Consider the following 17,426-nt stretch of genomic DNA (forward strand, 5'->3'; position numbering starts at 1 on the left):
CTGGCAGTCAAGAGGATAAACCCACTTGGAGTTGCCGTTTTCCCATTGATGTCTCTTTCTCTAAATAGATTTGCCATAATTACACACACCTCTGAGGGAACACCAAGGAGCTTGGAACAATAAAATCTGGGGTAGATTATTGTGCTCTGAAGTCTTCTGGACTGTAGTGGACTTTAGGATCTCTATGAGCTGTTTGGGTTTTGAGAGTGGCAGGATCAGTGATCAAGCTGCTTTCTTTTCCTTCCCCAAGGGACCTCTCATTGTCACTGAAGAACTTCACTCTCTTAGCTTTGAAACCCAGCTGTGCCAGCCAGGCTTGGTAATTGACCTTGAGGTAAGAGTTACAGTTTCCCAAGGGAGAATGCACTTTATTTTTACTTCTAGTTCTGTGTTTCAGTTTTTATTTCAGAGTTAACTTACCTAATTGCTAAAAAAAAAAAAATAGACGATCCCCTTAGATTTTTTTATTATTTTAAAAATTCTGTGTGTGTGGATGTTTTATCTGCATGTATGTCTGTATACCACATGTATGTCTGGTACCTGCAGAGGCCAGAAGAGGGCATCAGATCCCCTGGGACCCCAGTTACAGACAGTTATGAGCCACCATGTGGGGGTGGGGACCAAACCTGGGTCCTTCACTGCTGAGCCAACTCTCTTGTCCCCAAGGTGATCTTTTCCTGCAAACACTAGGTTGTTGACATTAATGATTTAGGAAGCTTGAGACTTGAATTAGCTTTAAAGTTTTGTAAAAGGAATGTTCTGATGGAGAGAGCCACCATTGAGCGTTAGAACTGTGATTCCAGTGATCTCAAGGTCTTCGTTCACTTTCAGACCACCTCTCTGCCTGTCGTGGTGATCTCCAACGTCAGCCAGCTCCCCAGCGGTTGGGCGTCCATCCTGTGGTACAACATGCTGGTGACAGAACCCAGGGTATGGAAAACACGTTCGCGTTAGTTAGTACCATGGTTACCCAAGACATGGTTACCCTGCAGCACCACTGAGGATCTTCAGTGACTGGGGAGTAGTCAGACGTGGGCAGACTGGTGATTTCCCTGCCTTGTGGATGAACTCAGGCAGTCCATGACTTTATCTCTCTGGTTGTGGAGTGAGTCTCTTGGTGGTGATGTTTGTTTTAAGATGTATGCTCTCGATAAGTGAACGTGCCGTTTTCTTGGAGCATGAATGGACTGCCGGTTGGCTACTTGATTCTCATTAGGTGAAATACTTGTGTGCTCTAAAGTAGCCAGGAACTCGTGTTAAATACAGAGTTCAGCTGCTGTCGGCCTCCAGTCACGGCATTTCTTCAGTGTCTTTCTTTTTAAAGGCACCTTCTCTGATGTTTGACGACTTGTTACCACCTACTCTGTAAGCCATGCTTGCCTGAAGCATATCTGACACATGCATTCTCTCCGTAACGGACGCCTGGCTTCCTTGTGCCTACATCATACTACATCAGCACACTGCTTGGCACAATTTTAAACAATGAAGCCACCAACAAAAGTCACGAAAACTCAAAAACCAGAGGGACCAAAACAATTGTGAGCGGCCATAAAAAGCCAGAATATTGTTTTGTTCCGTCTCACTTGGGAACACCAATCTGCGACCACAAAGTTGCCTCAAGTGTTGTTTTTGGGGCGATACGTAAATGTTAGTGAGTAAACAGATGCTGACATTCTAATTCTGGGACTTCTCATCCCCAGCCGTGGCAGCCTGTGCGTCACAGAAGCTAGCACTGAGCTCTGGGGCACGCTGCACCTGTGCTGCCTGTGGCCAGTGGCTCCTTGGTAACCCCAGCCTCTGGGTGTTTCTTTCTAGAATCTCTCCTTCTTCCTGAACCCGCCGTGTGCGCGCTGGTCCCAGCTCTCAGAGGTGCTGAGCTGGCAGTTTTCGTCGGTCACCAAGCGAGGTCTCAACGCAGACCAGCTGAGCATGCTGGGAGAGAAACTTCTGGGTATGGTGGACCCGCGACTCCCGTCAGCTTTATTCCCATCTTTCTTTATTCTCTGTTTCTTAAAGGTGGGAGAATGTTAAAAATCGGGTGGCTTTTTAATTACAGCCAAGTGAGATTAATGCTTTGAAAACAAAATTAAGTCCTGGAAAAGGAAAAGTGAATCCCACCTCTCCCTTAACGTTTCCGAGACGAGATCTTAAGGGGAAGCTTTTAGATTATGAAAATATGTTACATCAGCCCGAAATAAGTTATTGATGGACAGATGAGATCAGACTTGTCCTTAGGGAGTAAACGAGGAAAGTCCCTGACGCAGAATCAAGTTCTAGGCTTAAAAGCCCCGGACTCTTGTGTCAGGGCGGGTCCGTGTCGCAGGAGGCAGGGCCAGTGTTGTTATCAGGCAGAGTCTGGACCATGGTAGCTAATTCTCTCGCAGTGGCTGATGAAGAAAAGACTCGGTCATCACTGACAGATCTTCCAGTGAAGATCTGAACTGTGAGTTCAGAACTGTGAGTATCTGAACTGTGTCTTTAAAATTCCATCAACACTGTTGTCTGGATTTGCTGTCTGTGTAGCAGGGTGGTGTAGACGCAGCGGAAGTGGCCCTTCTCAACCGGGTGGCCCTCAGCAGTACCTTCTCTCAAATGTGCACATTAACAGAGGTCTAAGATCTCGTTCTGTATCTGCATTTGATGGGATGCAAGGATTTTTTTTTCCTGCTTGTTGCTTATCTGTGATTTTCTTAAATGAAGGCAGTGGACTTAACATAGCTCAGACCGTGTGCTGGTTTAATTTCTACAGCTCATCATGATTATAGTTTGCATCAATCTGAGTCACTGTCCAGTTTGTGAGAAGGTGGAGGGAAAGAACCAAAGTCTAAAGCAAGCTTGTAGATAGAATCGAGTACCAGTTCAGCTGATCACTGAGGGGTGATCTCGGTTTTACTTCAAACTCTTCAGTTAATCTACAGGGCTTTTGGTAGGGGAGACTTCATGTAGGCAGTTATGGGAGCAACAGGAAGTGATGCTGGATGGGGGTGGGACAGAGGGCTTCTCCAGAAAGACTAGTGAGTTTGGAGGGCGGGGGCGGCGGACAGATCATGCCAGAGTGAGATCAGCTTGGAAGGCAGGGTCATGTAGCGAGATTTAGAGATTGGTCCTCTCTCCGAGAAGGGGAGCTAAGAGGCAGCAGATGGCAGGGCTTTTTAATGCTTCAGCTTTCTCGGCATACTTTCATAATCAGATGCCCAATAATCCCCACCATTGCTTCATGCCGTTAGAATCCGGGCAGCCGACAGTCACGGTGGTGCGTGTCTGTCATCTCAGCGCTGGTGGAGGCAGGGGCCAGGGAGGGGGTGATGAGTGTGAGGCTGGGCTGGGCTGCATAGGGGGGCCCCAGTCTTACAAAATAAAACGACCATTCATAGGTTTTAGACGACTCTAAGGTAGCCACGCAGTCTGTGTAACTCCTGATCCATTTCCGGTTAACGTACCAGAGTCAACCATGACACAGTCGTCCTTTGCAGTAAAGTCCTGTCTCCAAAACTGCCGCTCTGACTAGAGCGTCAGGTCAATTACAGTCCAGGATAAAGACCAGTTTTTCCCTCCTTAGGTCCTAACCCTGGCCCTGACGGTCTTATTCCGTGGACAAGGTTCTGTAAGGTGGGTGCTGCGTGGGCTTTACAGCTGTGATCCTGCGTTCTTTCCACTCTGGGGAGGCTTTCTTATTTCTCCTTGTGGTAGTTCACTGTTTGCTTATTCTGGCATGTTTATCTGCTCCCCCTCACACCCCTAGAGCAAGCTGTTTACTTTCCTTCAGTTCAGGAGGTCGTCTCCAAGCCAAGCCCGGCAGGAAGCACCTGCCTGGGCGATAACAGTCTCCAGCCCCTCACAGCACCTCTTAGCCAGCAGGGTTTTTGCCTAAGGCCATGTGAAATGTGTGCAGTGACTTGTGCGGAATTGCCCAGGCCCAGGGCACTGGCACAGGATGTTGACACAGGGGCCACCAGCTGGAGCTGAGCAGCTCACGCTGGCCTCTACTAGTGTGAGGGCAGCTCTTGTTTTCCAGTTCCACTGGGGTGCTGCAGTTGGGAGAGGACTCTAGGGAAAGGAAGAGCACCTGTAAGTCAGTCAGAGGCGAGGGACCCAGGCATCCCCCACTCAGGGACGCCTGCCACTCATGCCTGGGCTGGGCCTCTTTGGAAGGGGCAGGGCAAGCCACTGCTTTGGTTAACCAAATGTGCGTTTCTGCACTTGCAGGAAAATATCAACGATAAAAACTTTTCCTTCTGGCCTTGGATCGACACCATCCTAGAGCTCATTAAGAAGCACCTGCTGTGCCTGTGGAATGATGGGTAAGGGCCATTGAGCGCCGGACGGACGTGGACAAGGTCTGGGCTGGGCTTCATCAGATGGAAGGATTTCTGTCTTCCTCATGGACATGCACACCTACGTGGTGTCCGGGCTGTGTCACAGGGGACCCTTGTAAGATACGTCTTAGGATGTATGTATATGTTTTTTAAAAGCTAAATTAAAACAAAAGCTTCCAAGGGCCACTAATGTATTCATTCATTCCTACAAGAATTGTCAATATTTACTGTAGTGCCCTTATAAAGAAGCAAAACCCACCAGTGGGGTGGTGCATACCTTTAACCTCAGCACTCTGAAGGCAGAGGCAGGGTGATCTCTGTGATCCTAGCAAGTTCTAGGCCAGCCAAGGCTACACAGTGAGACGCTGTCTTAAAATAATAATAATAATAATAATAATAATAATAATAACAACAACAACAACAACAATAAAAGAAAAGGTGTTTAGCTCATTTGCTCCCAGGATCAACTGATATCTCAACAATAGTTTTCAGTTGACAAAAGGTGCTGGCGTATGAAAATGTATCATCTGAGGCTGCATCTCAGGTGTGAGATGCGTATGCAGACATTCACGGTGTTTAAAATCAGAGTCGCAGTAGAAGGCCCGTCACTTATGGAGCTTCACACCAGTGCCCGTTCATCTTGATGCTTACTTGAGCCAATCCATGTTTAAGGCTGGCTGAGGCTTACGTCCCAGTCAAACATTTTGAAAGTATACATTTTTATAATATGTTGTTTTCAAGTGGCAGCCGTTTCTCAGATTGTAAGTTGAAATGAAAATTAAATTCATGAGTGAAATACAAAATGTTCCCTTGACCTCTTTAATGTCCAGGTGCATCATGGGCTTTATCAGCAAGGAGCGAGAACGGGCCCTACTCAAGGACCAGCAGCCAGGGACGTTCCTGCTTAGGTTCAGTGAGAGCTCCCGGGAAGGGGCCATCACGTTCACATGGGTGGAGCGGTCCCAGAATGGAGGCGGTGAGTGAAGTGTCCGCGCATTTAGGCCCGCCATGCACGCTTGCATGCCTGAGTCCGTCACTGCAGATGGGGCCTTTTGAGTAGCTTTGGGACTGAAATTGCATATCCTACGGTACATGCCTGAGCTCTCCACGAGAGTCTTAAACCACCTAGAGCACTGGTGACAGGCTGCCCAGAACATGTTGTGGAAATGACGCACTTCAAAGCCCAGGTTTTCCGTTCGCTCAGGCTTGTTACCTGCAGATCAAGGCTAAGAGTCAATACAGTCTGCACCCAGTTGTTGGAAGGATCACATTTCCCATCCTGTAAGGTTTCAGGCTCAACTCGCTCCAGGATACCTTGCCTGGGTGAGGATGGGCTTTGTGAGAGGCAGGTTTCTTCATGCACTGTTATAGAGGCTGCTGGGATGAGGTGCAGCTCCGCCTACCCTCGTCTCTGCCTGCCGTATCTTAGATTGCTAAGTGACTAAAACACTCCAGAACCTTGGTGTTACACACAGGTTTCCTGTGATAGAACAGAACAGATGGGAAAAGTAATACTAACAAACTGATAGTTGCTTATGGCTTGCAACTTACGGAAAGGGAGCTGGATTACCCTAGGACTTTAGATTCAGAAAGAAGGGATAGTCTTCTGATTCTACTTTTTTTTTTTCCCCTAATGAAAAAAGGCAGGAGGTCTGGAATCAGGCTTAGTGCAGGCAGTGGACTCCGGGGTCTGGAATCAGGCTTAGTGCGGGCAGTGGACTCTGGGGTCTGGAATGAGGCTTAGTGCGGGCAGTGGACTCCGGGGTCTGCCCAGTTTCACTCTTTCCTTGTAGTTCATTTCCCAAGCCCACTGAGAGATGGGGCGAGGAGACTGATCAAAGAGGAAAACACTCAGCACCGGGAAAGCTTAAGCAGGGCAGCATCGGCTACAGGATCCTCAGAAACCCAGAGGACTGAGGCGCAGCTTATACCCGGGGGGATGGGGGAAAGAAGCAGCTTGCTGCGTCTTGGTTTTGTTTTAATAAAACAGGGTTTTTCGGCCGGGCGGTGGTGGTGCACACCTTTAATCCCAGCACTTGGGAGGCAGAGCCAGGCGGATCTCTGTGAGTTCAAGGCCAGCCTGGGCTACCAAGTGAGTTCCAGGAAAGGCGCAAAGCTACACAGAGAAACCCTGTCTCGAAAAAACCAAAAAAGGAAAAAAAAAATAGGGTTTTTCAATATGAAAGAAAAAGTCGGGAGGGAGCCGATCTTTACTAACGTGATCTGCAGCCTGAGCCCAGTGACCCGGACAGTGATTAGTTATCTGCAGACAGGCATTGCTTTGTTAAGGATGCAAGCTTTGGGCTAGAATTAGACCCTGACCAGAGAGCAACAAGTTAACTCACAGTGGAGGCAGCGCTTGCTTTTCCTCCTTGAAGGAGGATTGTCAGTCTGTGGAGGCCCTGGGTGCACAGACTTTGCAGGCTGTGCCTGGTTCTCACCGGGCTCTGTCCACAGGGCTGTCGTCCTCTCTGAGGTGCTCGGTGCTCCCTGAGCCTCACTGATTTATTTCCTCCTTTCAGAACCCGACTTCCACGCGGTTGAACCCTACACGAAGAAAGAACTTTCAGCTGTAACTTTCCCGGATATTATTCGCAATTACAAAGTGATGGCCGCTGAGAATATTCCAGAGAACCCCCTGAAGTATCTGTACCCCAATATTGACAAAGACCATGCCTTCGGGAAGTATTACTCCAGGCCAAAGGAAGGTGAGTGTGAAGCAAGCTGCCGTGCCCCGTGAGGAAGAGTGCAGTGAGCTCCTTCCGGGAGTTCAGTTGCTCCCAGACGAGTTCAGTAAATGACATTGGTGCTCACCATCCTGTAGTGGATCATGGTGACAAAATGCCACCCCATGTTGTTAGTGTTACCAACCCGTCACTTTTGAATTGATGGAGCAGGCTTTTTAAAATAGCGTAAACTCAGTGAAGTTAGGGAAGTGTATCACTTGGCCTGATGTGGATAGTAAGAAATGAATACATCCTTAAGGATATTGGAAAGGCCCGTTTCTGGTTTTGTATATTTGTTATCACTTTTTCCACACAGAAGGATAAAAAGGAAAGGAACCAAAGCTAACTAATTTCTTGTAGCCTGCTTGGGCTAAAGTGGAGGAAGCCAAGGTCCAGGATAAGTGAGTGGTCCATCCAGGTGTATCGGGGACTAAGGGGGTCCAGCCCCTCAATAGCCCCCCCCAGGGTCCGAGAAGAATCTACAACCAGCTGATAATTAATCTTTGATGAAAAGAAATGAATCTATGTACATGAAATTCCTTAGTCCATATACTTTATTATTCTGTGTCAGTTACAAGCTTATACTCTGCTCTCATATTTAGCTCCTTTCTAGCCCAATTTCTCCTTACATTTATCTGCTGTCCCCTCCAGGTTCTATCTTGATTCCTTCATCTAGTTCTGTCCCTTCTAGGTTCTCATCCATCTCGTTCTTTCCCCTATCAGCTCCTCTCTCATCTCCTTCTCTCCCATCTCCTTCTCTCTCATCTTGTTCTTCTCCATCTGGCTCTTCCTCATCTTCCATCTCGTTCTTCTAGTCCTCTCTTCTAGCCCTTCAATCTAGTTCTTCCCCATCTCAGTTTGTTCCTCTCAAGTTTTTACCCATCTAGTTCTTCCATTCTCTTTTCTCTTCTCCGTCCTGTGCCCTGGAAGTCCCAGTATATAAAGGGAGGGTCCGAGCTAAATTGTGTAAAGCTATTACTTAACGTCCACCTGACCTAGGCAGTGTCCCCTTGTGGAATTTACCTTAAGTCAGGAGACTTGTATGTGGGCTGCTATCACTGTTAGTCCTAGGAAGTTGGGGCCCACCTGGGCGGTGTCTCCTGTAGTCCTTGAAAGTGGCCAAGGGAGATATCTGATCCCAGAGAAAGCCTTTCCTGAGGCTGTTCTCCAAATACCTGGAATGTGTATGTCCAGAGAGTGATCAGTCCACACTGTTAGCCCTTCTTAGGGAAAAGTCAATTGGGAAAACTATGAAGGCACACATGATTTTCATAACAGAATACAGCTGATATATAACAAGCCAAGTAACACCAAAAACTCCTTGGGATTTGGCTTCCTCTGGAGGAATTCCCTGATCCCTCCAGGTAGTGACTTTGCCATAACCAGCTGAGTTCTTATGATATATTCCTGCGGCCTACAGCACAGGTGGGCTCAGGTACTTATTAGAGCCTGTTGTTGGGACTGTTGTGGACAGGAATCCTTGAATACAAGTTTGCCTCTCAGGTCATGGGATTACATTTGGAAAAATTCAAATTAAACCCACCCAGCTAATAGCTGTTTGAAATCTGAAGTCTAACTAGCAGTCCCTTGACTATGGAGCAAAGGTACCTTTAACCTACCCCACAGCTGTGCGTATTCCATCAGGAGACCAGCAAGACCTTTGCACGTCTGGGCTTCCTTCACCTTCTTGTAGATTCACAGCCTGGGGGAGAGGAAAGCGGCTAGACCCCTGGCCTTCTCCTGGTTGGTTCTCCATTCCCACTAGGATTTTCAGATGACTTAGGCAGGAAGGTCATGACCCCATAAAGTTTCAGGGCACTAGGCTGTCAAGTCAGACAGAAAGACAGAGCAACTGTTCTGTGCCATGTGATTTCCGCTGATGTGAAGTATACGTGATGTGCTTGCTTCCAGCCCCCGAACCGATGGAGCTCGATGACCCCAAGCGAACTGGATACATCAAGACTGAGTTGATTTCTGTGTCTGAAGTGTAAGTGAGCACAGAAGACTGACATATTTCGAACCTCCTCAGGCCAGCCTCGCTCCTGGCTGGGGCCCACTGATTGCTCTGGCCCGTAGCTTGCTTTTCTGTTGTAGTTGATGTTACCACCACAGTCGGACTTTGTGGAAAGATCCTAACTAGTCCCAGTGTGACTGCTTACCAGCATTTTACAGCCTAAGATAAGCAACAACAACAACAAAAACCCAAACAGAACAACAATAAACAAAATAAAACAAAGCTGTATGTGAGGAATATACTTTCTCCCCAAACTGATACTTTGAAAAAGTATGAATAAAAGAAACAAAAATGGATGAGTGGGAAAGTAGTTCTTTTCGATCAAGAAAAGGCCGAGGTCGTAACTGAGATCCATCTTCTCCACCTGCTTTTATTTTGTTGTTTCATTCCACAAAAGGTAGAAAGTTTTGGAAAAGTCATTGTCAGTTTTTTGGCTTGCGGCACTGTCTTGGGGTGAATGGATGTAGCCTTCATGTAAAAACACTCTGTGGAGCAGCCTTATCCGCATACAACCCTCAAGGTAGGGACGAGGGATTCCCCAGACATTCCCCCGGTGCTTTTCTGTCCAGGGTAAGCCTCGCGAGCCTGCCATCCCCGGATGACACTACACACGCTCACACCGAGGCTTCACCCAGGCAGCAGTGGTGTAGGCTTCAGTCTGGCAGTTGCTCACTCACGTCTAGCGTATACCCCGGGGCCGGGCTGGGACATAAACCTCCCATGGTCTTCACTCTCTGAGACATGCTTTCCTGAAATGAAAATGTAAAGTGGTCACTCAATCACAGATAAAAGGTAGTGTCTCTGCTGCCTGCGTAACTGGGTGTTAACACTGCCTCTCTCTCTCTCTTCTAGCCACCCTTCTAGACTTCAGACCACAGACAACCTGCTTCCCATGTCTCCAGAAGAGTTTGACGAGATGTCCCGGATAGTGGGCCCTGATTTTGACAGTATGGTGAGTACCATGCCAGGCGATTCCTACCCTGAGAAAGCCTGAACAGGCGTACTGCAGCAGATCTGAAGTCTGTCTGTGAGGAGCAGCCTTGGGCAGAGCCAAGGAACGGGCTTTTTTTTTTTTTTTTTTTAAATAGATGAACCTGTATTTAAGGTAGCTGCATGATCAGCAGGATTTTATCCCTAGTATCCAGGTGCTCACATTTCCTTCCTCTATGAATTAGAAAGGTCTAGCTATGTGGACAGTTCACACACTAAGGGCCACAGTGTTCAGAGGCAGATGTGTCTACCCGGGGCTTCTGTAAAGGCATTATCCTTAGGAAGGGGCGGATGCCTGTTGGCATGCTTTGTAGCTTAGATCTAACTCATCCTGCCAGCTTCTGGGGCTGTGAAGGACGGGCTTGATGAATGATTCAGAGAGGGAGAGTTAATGGGTTTCACGACCTAAATAGAAACATGGTGTTTGCAAAAGAGAGACCCTTCTTTGGGGAGAATGTTTTTCAGCAGATCCAATAGGACCACTTGCCTTTCGGCCGAGATCCATCATCCCACATGTTTTGTTTGGGTAACCGGCGGTCTTGCTGATGCTGTTTAATTTTAAGCCCCCTTTTCACATGGGGTTAGGCCAGTTCATCTCCAAAGCTTGCTTAACGCTTTCAAAAGTAATTCTCTTAGCCATGGCAGGCCTCTCTTCATCACTGTGTACTTTGTGCCTAGCAAAAATGTGTTCAGTGATGAGAGAGTCAGAGAAGGGGACAGGAGAGAGAGGGTGAGGAACATGGGTGTCAAGCTTCTCACACAGACGTTCACGTGTGCAGGGAATGCCTGAGTGTCGCCTCAGCGATGCTTGTTCCTCATGTGTGACTTTGACTTCAAACACCTCATGAAGTAGACTAAAAAGCTTAGAAAATACTGTCTTAGATCTTCCTGATTGTAGAGAAATGCTCAGCTAGTGCATGACCACAAAATACTGCTGTTTCTTGGCGGAGTGAGCCTTCAGTCTGTGTAAAGTAGCGTCCTGACATGACTGTGAAAAGTGTTTTGTAAACCTCAGTTGAAAGTGGAGTAATGGTAAAGCTTGACTCAGAAAATGTAAAATAGATCAAAGGGTCCAAAACTGGGGTGAGCTTTTACGCGTCCTTTGTTGCTCAGAAAATCATGTCACATCACCACTGCCACTGTGTGCCAGACGGGAGCTCTTTGCCTCCAGTGAGGCAAAGGCAAGGCAGAGCTGGGTAGGAAGCTGTGACTGGAATTTGGCATACAGACTTCCAGCTATCATCACCATTGTTCCTTGACCCACAAAAACTAAGCCGCTAGTTCCTCCGTTTGTGCAAGGAGGAACACTGCTTCCAATGTACTGGAGTGGGGATGCTGCGGGAGCATTTTCCACCCTCAAACAAATTCCAGGAAATGGGTTTGTAGTCTTTGGATGCCCCCTGTAGCCATTCTGTCCTAACAATTTTATTTGTGTGATTTATGGAATAGATACAGAGGATATGTAGATATAATAAATGAGTGTGTGATAAATATCCACTTATCGTACGTAGTAGTCTCCAGGTGAGCCCCCAACGATCACTGAGACTCTAGCGGAGGCCCTGCTCCAATCAGACAAGGTGAGGATGAGCTTGGCCTGTTGAAGCAGCGTAACTTCAGCACAGTGAGCTCCGTCCTCAGGACTCTTCATGACGTCTGTCCTGCCTTAACTCGGAGTAAGAGCGTGAGGGCTAAGTGAGAGGGCTCTGCCTGGAATCCCAGCAGTTGTGAGGCTGAGACAGGGGGATCTCACGTTGGAGGCCATATTGGGCTACACAGACTTGGTCACAAAACAAATGGAATTAGGTGTGTACTCTGAGGTGAATTCGACTCTGAGCTGGCTTATTTCCACCAAGTGTGGAGGTGGCAGCCATGGACTAAAGAGGCAGTGAGAGTTGCTAACCAGGCCAGCCTTGGCACTCAGGCTCCTGAGGTGATTGTCCGTGTATACCAGGGTGTTCTATGGTGTGGTATTTATGTAGTCTAACATTTCCACACAATAGACTTGCCTCTCGAAGCTGGGGTAGAACCAGTTCACTTTCCAGAGGCCCTTGTCCAGAGCTCACACCCACACCATTTTCTTCTGCTGGGCTGGACATTTCACAGATGCTTTCTTCGACCAAACCTGTGTGTTAGGCATTATTAGCCAGCTTAGTACATGAAGAACTTGAGGTTAATAAGCCAATCACATAGTGACAGGATTTGGATACAGGCCTCCACCCCCCCTCCCCCTTCCTCCCCCTGCTCCTACAGTACACCATTTTAACTTCAGATTTGTGCCCTCAACCAGACTGCAGCCTAAGAGGCAAACCCTTCAACCTGCTTTTCAATCTGAAATGGCTTTCCTAAAACTCAAGAGGCTTTATTGGTCTAGCGCTCTGTGTGGTTAGTTCTTCTGGCATCCGAGGCTGGAGAATCTTGGTGTGGGGCCGCCCTGTCCACTGAGGGATGCTTAGCAGCACCCCGGCGTCTGCCCTCTAGAACAGATGGTGCCAGTAGCACATGCACACACGTACCCTCCAACGGCGGTGTCAGCAACGTCTCGAGAGCAGCCAGGGGACACAGCCGTCCTGGAGACATCTGGAACCGTACCAGCATGGAAGTCAGTCAGTGCGAGCCAGTGTTCTCCGAGGGACCGTTTACTGACAGCTCCTGCATCCAGGGCAGCTGGGCAGGCGAGGGTGGGGAGCTGAGGTGCTTCCTAGTGATGGTACTTCTCTGGCCCACATCCGGAACACAGGCTTTGTTTATTTTGTGTACCCAGTCATCATTTCTTCTGATCCCTCTCTCTCTCTCTGGCATAGGGCTCAGCGTTTCCTCACATTCGTTTTGAATGAGCCGATTTACCATTATTCTGTCCTCAGACTTGCCTAACAGCAGAAAGCTTTATAGTCTGTCTGGGTTAGGTCACAAAACTAATCCAGCAGGCCAGAGAGCAATAACCCATCCGTTTAGGTGATGTAAGCAGCCCTGATAGTCCAGGGAGGCTGGGACATGCTGGCCCTTCTGGTTCCACGGTGGTCATGTGCTGTAGGGAGCATCCTCCTGCTCCAAGGGCAATGGTGTCACATACATGAATCGCATGTCATGGGACCCGTGTAATGAACCTAACTGTATTTTGTCTTTTTGCAGATGAACGCAGTATAAACACGAATTTCTCTCTTTGGAGACGTTTTCCTTCCCATCTGTGATTACCTCCTGCTACTCTTCCTTCACATGCTGTATTTCTAGGGAAATGCAAGGAAGAACAACGCGTCTGTTGCACCCTGCAGATAGCAAGTGGATATTTCTCTGATTAGAAAGCTGTTACTCTGAAGGACTTCATGCATCTTACTGAAGGTGAAACGGAAAGCCACTTACGAAAAGTAGATTTTGTGAACAAAAGACCAGAGATCCACCCAAGGCATCAGGACTAGAATGCGAGTGTTTTGGGAAAGGTGAGGAATATAATAACATCTAGTAAAGGCTGCGTAGTCAGTGCTCAACTGCTACACATCACTGGACAGATACACAGTTATGGGGAACCTTCTTGATACAGGATATTTCTGTCCTGAAGATACTGGCATGTCCACTCTGCTTTATGGCTGGAAGTTTACCTATGGCACAGTTCAAAGCCAACTTTACATGCAGTGATATATCAAACTATAGTGGACATCCTTCATCTGAGTGGGAGGAAACAGTTGTGTTCTTATGTCTTCTGTGTTGGCCATGTAAAACTAAAGACACGATTCTCTTCAGGGAATTAGCTTTGTTGTTGGTTATGGCTAAATGAAACTAAACACCCATAGAAGAAAGACAAGTAGCTTCTGCCTAATATATACTCCACCAAGCTAAGTGGTTTCTGCTGTCATTCCAGTCATCGGTTGAATAAAACTGTCTTTGCACATCCATTAAGGGAGCTAGCTTTCTTAAGGCAAATTATTTTTTTAAGTTGAAATTACAGATATAGATAAACCTATCAGTTTAATTCATATTCTTAAATGGGCTGTCTTTATTGTTTTTAGCTGGTTGTCTTAATTAGCCGTAAAGTTGGAAAAAGTAGTAACCGACTTGAATCATTAGCCAAATATGAGTATCCAATAATTTCAAAACACATCCCATAGAAAGGCACTGAAAACTATTTTTCACCGATAAATGTGTTTTTCAGACATTACATTCACAAGTGGTTCCATGGTCTGTCCTGTTTTGTCAGACACCTTTCTGAGGGACCATGTTTTATGGCGTGTGCCAGTTTTTCACTTTCTTCAGTGGTACCAGCCCAGTCCAGTGGCTCAGGTGTTGCGTTGGTTGGGGGGGTTCTCCTGGGCAGCCCGTCACAGGCCCTGTCTCCCTCCGTAGCTGTAGCTGTCCTCCACCGTCACCATGGCTGTGTTGTCCCATAATCTTTTGCTTCACTCAGCTGGAGATAAGTCCACTTCAGACCCCAATGCAAGTGTGTGCTGCATGAAGCATATGCACAGCCCTTTCCTGGGATGGAAACAGAGGCCTCCCTCTTTCTGCTCACCGAGTGGGATTAGCTGGGCTCTCACAGACTCTTACAATGATCAAGAAACAAAACATTTAAAAAATACTGTTTCTAAATGCTGAGGTCTATTGCTTACGTCGTTGTCTATTGAGAACAGTTGTTAATGGTTTCATTCTGTTGAACGAGACTTTAAGAAATGTTAAAATGATGCTAGTCTCCTATTAGTATTTAATATAAAGGTATTTAAAATGTCTAGTATTGTGAGTTGGTTTAATATGTATCTCATTTATGTGTCAGGCCTATTTTAAAATAAGATTAATAACAGTGTTTTCTAAGTGTTGCCCTTGCTCACTGTCCTGGTAGTCATAGTAACTATGGCACGTTAGGGCAGGCACTGTGGTGAGGCCACTTCTGAGGCAGAAGCACAAGGATCAGGAGTTTAAAGTCATTATGACTACATAGCAAGTTCAAGGCCAGGCTAGGCTACATGAGATCATAACTCTTGAAAAAAGAGGGGGCAGGGACATGAGAGGTATCTAAGTGAGTGGAAGACAATGCATTTACATTCTTGAGTCATTGATGTTTTAAGATGTCACCAAACACATCTTAGCTTGAAGGTGTTTGTGTTTGAGTATGTCTAGGGTGGTACTTTCTAAGAATGGAGCATATATGTACCACTTGGGATAAACTGATTTTATTTAGGCACTTTCTGAGGTGGCATTACATAAATAGAATCTGTTGGCTGCCTGAAAACTAATGTGGCATGTGAAGGCATGTGTCAGCAAACAGAGCAGACCCATGACACCCGACTGCCCTAGGGAAGATGCCAGACTAAGCTGGAAAGTTGAAAAATGTTTTACTTTTGGAGCTGGAAGGCAACTCCCCATCTTGAGGTTATGATTTACCTGAAGGCATCTTTGTTTAAGATTGATTCATTTATTCATCAAGTATGTTGAGTATCTGCCTTGATCCAGGCATTATTCCAGAATCTTGGACGATACTAGTAAAACAAAACAAATGGCCTGCTGTCATAAACCTAAGATGTTCTCAGATACTGGGCCATATGCTCAGTAGTCACTCTATCCATTAAAGTTTAATAGAGACTTTGTGAAGCAGAAATAGCCAATGACTCGTGGATTAGGACACTCGTTGCTCTTGCAGTAGAACTGGGTACAGTTCCCAGTACCCATGTGGTGGCTCACAGGCATTTATAACTCTAGTTCCAGGGGATCTGATACTTTCTTCTGACCTCCATGGGCACCAGGCATTCATGTTGTGTACATAAAGGCAAAACATTTATACACATAATCTAATTTTTTTTAACTAGTGAAAGCTACAGGTAATATAAATGTTAGAGGAAAATATATATAGTTTCCAAGAAATAACATTTAAACCAATTGCAGGAAGCTGAGGCTACTCAGTATTGTTTGAAAGCCTTGACTGCTCAGCGATAATCAGTGAGATTCAGCTCTCAAGTTCTGGGAAACCAACTCTGGCTGTGTATTGTATACTCTAACTTTAAAGGGACAATGTGATTTATTGTAGAAAAAAATCATAATTTATTAAAATTATACTGTGTACACAAAGTAAAGCTACCCAAACGGTAGAGCTGTCACATATCTATAATCACAGACCGATGAGTTTTGTATTTTATAATGCTGTGACGCTCAATTGCAGCCTTTCCCATACCGTGCACATAGATGAGGTCATGGTGTTTTGGTGTTGTGACTGTCTAGCTTCATAGCAGATCTGCTGATCACGGGAAAAGGCAGCAAGAGGCACAGCTGGCCCCATAAGGCCCAGGCAGGTCAAGCTCCAGAAATAGAACTGAGCCCTCTGAGCAGACCTTGTAACGCCTTCCAGCCCGTGGTGTTAGCATCTGCCACCTCCCTTAAAACAACAGCTTAACTGTTACTAAGTCTAGATCCTTCTACCCCCAAACACATACACCCTCTAGCCTTTCATACCTAGATAATTTCCCATTCATAAAAAATGTGAGAGCCACCTAGTACGTCCATGGGTTGCTTCCTTGAACATCCATGAACTTACTCATGTTATTATAGGGATTAACAAAATTAACCTAAACTCCTAACAAAGTGCCATAAAAATAGAATGCTCATTATATTAACAAATACAACTTTTCACTCTTGGGGTTATCTGTGGGCTCTGCACTGCTACCAAGCTTCCATCTGCAGATAAACATACGTGCAGTAGGAGTTGAATGAGGTTGCAAGACTTAACACTGTCATACTTGGCCCCAAAACTCACCCGAGAGACTTTAACTAGTAACTGTCAGCTAATGTAAGTGAAGATATGTACCTTACCTATAACTGTGTGTTAGGGTTCAGGGAAGGAATATTGGATTAAGAGTTCCATATCGCTGGGCGGTGGTGGCGCACACCTTTAATCCCAGCACTCGGGAGGCAGAGCCAGGCGGATCTCTGTGAGTTCGAGGCCAGCCTGGGCTACCAAGTGAGTTCCAGGTAAGGCACAGAGAAACCCTGTCTCGAAAAACAAAAAAAAAAAAAAAAAAAAAAAGAGTTCCATATCATGGGCCACTCTTGAGTCCCAGCTTCATCAATAAAAGAGTGGGTTAGATCAGAGAATTCCACGTGTCATTTCGAGTTCTAAATTATCAGTGACAGAGATGGCCCAACACCACAGCTCGTATAACCAAGCAGTGTGGTTTCTGGCACAGAACTTGGATAAAATGAAAGTGGGATTGGTGTGATGTTCACATACCTTCTCTATGGTCAGAAAACCAGACGCTAACTTTAAACCCAAGAGGACCAAGGCATTCTGGCATTGGACCTGAAAGCCTCTCCCACACGTGAAGAACTCAGGGGAGCCCCAGCTAGTCCAACTCAGATCCTGGGGTGGCAGTACTGGATTGGCTCTCCAGGTAAATTTCAAGGCTC

The 17,426-nt window shown here is 46.5% G+C and overlaps 1 protein-coding gene across 1 annotated transcript in view; it reads left to right on the top strand.

Annotated features, from left to right (window-relative positions):
• Stat1 (signal transducer and activator of transcription 1) overlaps positions 1–13,833 on the top strand; it is a 40,749-nt gene extending 26,916 nt beyond the window's left edge. Inside the window, exons 16-25 of the mRNA XM_059278681.1 lie at positions 251–334; positions 832–930; positions 1,816–1,951; positions 3,560–3,609; positions 4,207–4,301; positions 5,147–5,292; positions 6,839–7,024; positions 8,954–9,029; positions 9,909–10,008; positions 13,176–13,833. Of these exons, the coding sequence (XP_059134664.1) occupies positions 251–334; positions 832–930; positions 1,816–1,951; positions 3,560–3,609; positions 4,207–4,301; positions 5,147–5,292; positions 6,839–7,024; positions 8,954–9,029; positions 9,909–10,008; positions 13,176–13,190 (987 nt within the window). The 3' untranslated portion in view covers positions 13,191–13,833. The remainder of the gene's footprint in view (positions 1–250; positions 335–831; positions 931–1,815; positions 1,952–3,559; positions 3,610–4,206; positions 4,302–5,146; positions 5,293–6,838; positions 7,025–8,953; positions 9,030–9,908; positions 10,009–13,175) is intronic.
• Positions 13,834–17,426: the final 3,593 nt, after the last annotated feature.

The sequence above is a fragment of the Peromyscus eremicus genome, chromosome 13 (genome assembly GCF_949786415.1).
Source record: "Peromyscus eremicus chromosome 13, PerEre_H2_v1, whole genome shotgun sequence".
Lineage (NCBI taxonomy): Eukaryota > Metazoa > Chordata > Mammalia > Rodentia > Cricetidae > Peromyscus > Peromyscus eremicus.